Raw genomic sequence first — 6304 nt, forward strand, 5'->3', positions numbered from 1 at the left:
CGGGGAATGTCCTTCTATTGTTCCGAAACAGAATAAGAAGTGAAATGAATCATTTTTCTGTGTTATTTGACCGGCGGATCCATTGCACAATGCAGTGGTAGTTTGTGATGGCGGTGGTGGTGGTGGTGGTGGTAGAACCGTTTGAATATAGCCCCGGGATGTTTCCGTTGCATACTAATCGATCAGCGGCCATTGTATGCCAGGTATCGTTGCCGGACGAATCGATTTCTTTTAAATTCTTGCCAAGAGATTTCATTTTCGGATGGGTTAAGAAACATAATTGGAAGTCGTGAAGCTCAGTAACAATGGAAATCGGTCGATGGTTATTAAATTGTTCGGAATCTCGATTCATCAACATTTTAAAGATGTGTTTGAGCGTTGATTAATCCATCCAAGCTCCTCTCACTGCACAGCATACGAACCACGTTTGTCTGCAACAACACACAACACAAGTGCTTGACTGCAAAAAGACCCCTTAATACAGTGTTCCGGCTTCCGGCCAAAGTGTTGCAAAAGCTGCTCGGCGCTCAACCATTGCAAACATTTATTCGTCCGGCCGTAACCGTAAAAATATCGTTCCGTTTCTCGGACAACACGCTACCGAGGCATCTCCATATCCGTTTCAACCCGTTCGCCATCATTTATGCATTGAACTCTGATATCTCTCGTCTCGTTCTATCCGCACTGTTCGAGGTTGGTCTGGGAACAGGAAGCGTATGCATTTTAGAGGAAAATCATTACTGTGTTGGCTGTGGAGGGACGGACCTCGAAATGACAACGATAGGTCCATGGATACCGGGAGCGAACGGTCGAACGCGTTCGCACCCATAATACTAAATGCTATCGCATTTCGATCGCTGTTTGGATTCGCCATTTTGTTTTTTTGGGGGGGTTGGCGAGTATCGTTTCGCTGGACAGCCACTGCCGGAGGGGATAGAAGATGATCTATTTTTCGTCCCCATTATGATCTATCATTCATAACGAAAAGCAGAAGGCTGGTCGCTGGGTGTGCTGTGGTGGACACTAGCGACACCAACAGTCACAGATACCTGGATAGCGGTTCGTTGGCGTTTCCGGAATCACGAATGCCGTCCTATCCCCCGTGACAACGTATTTGTGGCTGTAATCGATAAGCGACGACGACATTGATTTAAATTGAAGTTTCGAATTCCTCGCCGTTTGTGTTTTCGGTGTTTTCGGTGGGCGCGTTAGTCAGCCCAGCAGCACGTAACTGGATACAGTAATGGCAGGATTCCCCATCTCCGGCCCAACCCAATATTGCATTGCAACATTGTGCGCGGGATTGGATTGTATTCCCCATCGGAGAGGAGGCACTACGACGTTAAGGCAATGCGCTGCTGGAGGAGGAGAAGCAGTTCATGCGGACAAGTGGTGTGTTACATTATGCTTTTAATCGTGAAAGGCCGCCCGCGCGCACACTCGACGCTGGGCACAAACAAAAGGTGGAGTCCGATTTCCTCGGGAGTCACCTCCCGGCAACCGGGCTTTTGGTCCAGCAAACCGGGCGTGCGTCAATTGAAAATGAAAATCATAAATCGAGCATTCATTGCCGCGAGCAAAGACCGTTCCTTTTGCTTGCCATTTGTGTTTGTGTAAGTTCTCTCAAAGCGCATCCCGAATGTTGGCAACCTAGCAAGTCCACCCTCCGCACCCACAATAGTGAGAGTTTAACGTGCTGCGTTCATTTAATGTTATCGACAAAGCGCACCGACCAATGGCAGCGCCGAACGAAGTAGAGAGCAATTCAAAAATCTCTTTCCGAGTTAGTTTTCCCAACATGTACGGGTGCCCGCGCCAGAATGAATGTAAGGGGAGCAAGGACGAGAGATCGCTACCGGTCGCTACCAACCCCGGGCTCGTCGCGACTTTTGTCTATTCAAACGGCTGAAGCTACGATGTCGATGCATTATGATGAAAATTAATTAGGAAAAACCGACTCGACTCGTCACCACCAGATGCGGCAGATGCTTGAACCGCGGTTGCAGGTTCAAGAGTTTTCCACCTCATTTTTTTTGCGCCAACTGCAGCAGCGAGGGACTTGGATGTAACCAAAGCATCCACGAGGCTGCCGCCTTTCTCCGGTCCGGATGACGAGAGATGCCTTTAGTCACGTTTAATTCACCTTCGCTGAATACTTATGCTATTTTTCAATGAATTGCAACATTTGTGCCAAGGTAGTCGCAGTCGTCTGCGCGCTTACACGATGAGCAGCGGATGACGATGCGCGGACGAATGATGGTGATGATGATGATGATGCCACCGGCACGGTCGGCAGGTCGGTCCTCGATGCAATCGTGTAATGAAGTGGAGGTGGCCCACAGAAGTGTCTTTGCGTTACTGAATGAAATTATGTCGTGCACGTCGAGTTTGTGAAGAGTTTGTGCTGGCTGATTCTGTTTTTTAACAAGGTTCCCTGGTTCCCCCTCGTTGACGATGTGAAGGAATGAATAGCTTGGCTAAAGGCAGTCGAAGCCTTTTGGATAAAGAGACTTTTTGTAGCGCCAAAGCAGGGAGCTTCGAGGTCTTCCATTTGCAATCTGCTGCTGGTATAATTGCGTCGGCCTGTAAAGAGAAATAGAACGGCGCCAGCTGTTCTGGAGGGATGTATGTACGAGCTCTCGAGCTTCGTCTGCATACTGTTGGCCAAATACTCACGCTCGATCAGTTCCGTGGCGTTGAGAAATTATACCAGAGGTAGTCAGCAGTGATTGCCGCTTTTGTAAAGCAAAATATATATATTTCAGTTCTGTTATGTTGGTAGTTTGTATGGTGGCGTGTGTATGTGTACGTGTGTGTGTATGTGTTTACCATGTATTTTGCATTTTTGTTTACTCGACCGGACTTTCCTGTTAGTTTGTTTTGTTGCTTTTGGGATTCGCTTTTTACATTAATTGCTGCTGCGGGGCGTTTCAGGGTCACGGTTTCGATAACAATACTGGTTTGCTGGCTAGTTAGCAAATTTTATTCTAGCTATGAGAAACTATATACCTTTTGCGATCAACAGCGCTGCACGCTTGCGGCGTACGTCCGCCCTTGTCCATTAGGTTAGCATAACAATCGCCAACCACCCTATCTTCGCCTTCGCTCGCGCTCGCTCTCCATTTTCTACTGATAATTGTTGTGAATAATGTTGCCTCGCCGTTCCACTCCGTGGGTTTTTTTTTGCGGTAACGCATGTGCCGCTCTGGTCGAGCGAGAAATGACAGCGGAACTGCTAGGCAAGGAAACTGTCTTACGGATTACAAAGGTAACTTCTTACTTCGTGCGCCTTACCTGTCGCCTAGTGTTTTCCCTTTTTTGCTGCCGAATTGACAGCCATTTCTGGCAAACCTGTGCTCGTTTGCTCGCCGCCCTAGCGGCCGGTCCGGGATTATATTAATTTGTTTTTGTTGTCGTCCCAGTGTTACAAGTTCTAGCGTTTTGCTCGCCTGTTTTACAATGATACCACCGTCTTTGCCCTGTTATGCTATGATGCTAATCTCAGCACTGTATTTTCTTAATTTGTTTTTGGTTTTCCTCAGACCCATTTCCATCGCCTTGACTACGTAGTAGTAGCTTTAAATGTAGTAACGTATAGGCTTACGATAGTATTGATTGATTTACGACCACTCGACACAACACCTCCGACACGTCTGATGTGTTTGATTTTTATCAAATTCCTTACCTCCGCTGCTGCTCTCTCATACCTGCATAATTCAGTGGTTTTCGTTCATGTTTTCTGAGATGTGTTTGCGAGAGAAAATGCGCAAAGCAGATCCTCGTAAACTCATAACAACGTCAAAGGAAGGGTGATGTGTAGGCAACATTTGCTGTGAGATCAAGAATGATGTCTTGCTCTAAGCGCTCTATAAATTCGATCGATGCCATTTGAGACACAAACGGTAGTGTGTCCCAAGGGAACTCTCAGCTGTGCCCGAGAGAGCGTGAGAGAGGGAGATACTTAGATAAGGAAACCAATTTTCTTTCCGAGTATATCATTCAAAGCAGTTTAGAAAAAAGGACTGTGAACCTTCAAAGAATTCGCATAAATCACCACCTGTATAATGTGCTGTACTGTGTAATGCCAACATAGATTCATGCTTTGAATGAGACACACCATAAGATAAGCAAGCACCGGACCATAACCGAGTGTTGGGCATTTGTGGAGCTTTTCTTTCGAACCAAATCGTGGATAGTTGGTTGCGCACAAGCATTCCGATCTGTTATCGCTCTCGATCGCGCATTTCGTCCTTCTTCTGATTAAGGCAAGTTAATATACGTACTAGCCAACGATCGTGGGCCTGCGCGCGGTGATTAGTGTATTATTTATCTTAAAAATGTGTTTGATTTTCTTTCCCCTGGTTGGGCTAATATATCTCCTACTAGTCTTACACCGTAAGCGTGCTGATGGGCTTCCACAATAAGACCATCAATGCCAGCACGTGGTTCACGACCTCCAGCGCTCATAGGGGTGCCCCTGTGCCCAGACAGATAGCAACGCATATTCTACATTCAAATATACAATCCAACAAAACTTAACTTTCTTTACATACAGACGTGTACAATATGCATATTACGACTTACTTAGCGAACGAACGAACGAACGAACGAATTGCACCGGGCCACGCATTTTACTCTCTAGTTTGTCTGCTCCTTCCGGTCTGCCTTCCCCCGAGGGGGCAGCAAATGCTGGGACTATCGTACACGGCTTTTTTTCGTTTCTATTACAAATTGGATTCGCAAAACTGCGTAAACGGAACCACAAACGGGATAACAAATCGTGACCATTTTTAACGTACGCAGCACGAACCGACGGCAGAACAACTGAACGATGAAAGTCACCGTCACTGAACCAGTGCGAACAGACCGTGAAAGAGCAGCGCTAGTGCCGTCATCCACCGTACCGCTGCTTTGTGCGTTGCTCCTGTGAAGTATCGTGTAGGCATCGTTTCGCATTTAAACCTTCCACTAATCGAGAACAGGAAGCAGTGTTAATGTGCAACTTACCATTGCCATCCGGCGTTTCGTCTACCGATCTGTCCCGGTTCGGCTTCGTGTCACTGGATTTCTGCTCCGAACGGTTCAACTGGTTCAAGTCCGACTGGTAGCGTATGCCTAAGGGAGCAAACAAGGTTTAAACAAAATGGACAATAGTACCACCGCTTGTGGACACTTGTAGACACTAGATCGAAGCATGAGGATTAGGAAGATTACTTTTGATTGAAATTACCTTTATCGAAGTGATTGATAGTCATCGTCGATAGGCCGAACGGTGTCTCGTATGCACGCGTCACCGGCACCGTCGTTGTAATGCTTTCCGTTGTCGATGGTGGTATCGTTGTCGGAGGACTGGATGCTGTGGAATGGATGAGATCGCAAAGCTAGGACGTTAGCAGGCTACGGTATTGGCCATGCTTTCAATTAAAAACTCTTGCATTACATAAGTTCGTCTTTGCGTCTCGTAGTCTTCTCGAGACGGCCATACCGTATCGTCACTTCATCATCTTATCATAAAATGTGGTTCTGCATCATGATCGTAAATGTTAAACTCTCTTCGGTTTACGATGTCATCACCGTGGATAACCGGGGTAACCAAAGGCTCACCCATAAAGAGAATGCTGGTCGTACATATCCATCACAAGTCACTCCCGTCTTAAGCAGCTTAGCAGGAGAACGGTTAGTTCTTCTTTTCCTTCCTCCCGAAACTTATCTTGGGAGGATACATGTTGATGCTAACCATGCTCGCTTGGCTCGCAGCTTACATCGACCGACGATGAGCTGATGGATTTCTGGGAACAGTAGGTCTAAAGGGGAAGCTAGAACCACATCGATTGATTGGGGAGATGGGAGAGAGTGATAGTCTGCAGTTCGTTGGGCAGATTAACCCCATAAAATCCCCAATGCGATGTACGCGATGGTTGAACTATGTTGCCAACAGCTTTCGTCGCTCATAAAAATCAAATTAGATTTCATATTTCACCGTACATTGTGTGTTGCGAGTGTGCAGACTGTTATTTAGAAAGCACGACACAGAACGCTATCGAAGCATCTTTTTCTTGAAGCTAATTCTGTAAACACTTGATATGTTGACAGGATTCGTTGGTGGATTCTCCTTAAAGAGATACTCCATCAGCATTCCTAGACAATTGTTTACTCAATACGAGCTCAGTAGCAGCAGCAGTCTTTGTCGCAACTAAAGAACACGTACGACACCCAACGCTGCGACAACGGAACGTGCAAATGAAATCAAACCCAAACATACGAGGCAGGTTCGTCTGCGCCACGGGCCCCATGTCGTATGCAT

At 46.6% G+C, this 6304-nt stretch overlaps 1 protein-coding gene across 2 annotated transcripts in view; it reads right to left on the reverse strand.

The window, feature by feature from the left end:
- Positions 1 to 2770: 2770 nt before the first annotated feature.
- The window catches only part of LOC125949841 (lachesin-like), a 39025-nt gene continuing 35491 nt past the window's right edge, over positions 2771 to 6304 (reverse strand). For both annotated transcript variants that reach the window (XM_049677264.1, XM_049677263.1), the window contains exons 8-10: positions 5231 to 5356; positions 5008 to 5115; positions 2771 to 4924 (exon numbers count right to left, since the gene is read on the reverse strand). In XM_049677264.1, the coding sequence (XP_049533221.1) occupies positions 4845 to 4924; positions 5008 to 5115; positions 5231 to 5356 (314 nt within the window). In that variant the 3' untranslated portion in view covers positions 2771 to 4844. The remainder of the gene's footprint in view (positions 4925 to 5007; positions 5116 to 5230; positions 5357 to 6304) is intronic.

This window comes from Anopheles darlingi, chromosome 2 (genome assembly GCF_943734745.1).
Source record: "Anopheles darlingi chromosome 2, idAnoDarlMG_H_01, whole genome shotgun sequence".
Taxonomy (NCBI): Eukaryota; Metazoa; Arthropoda; class Insecta; order Diptera; family Culicidae; genus Anopheles; species Anopheles darlingi.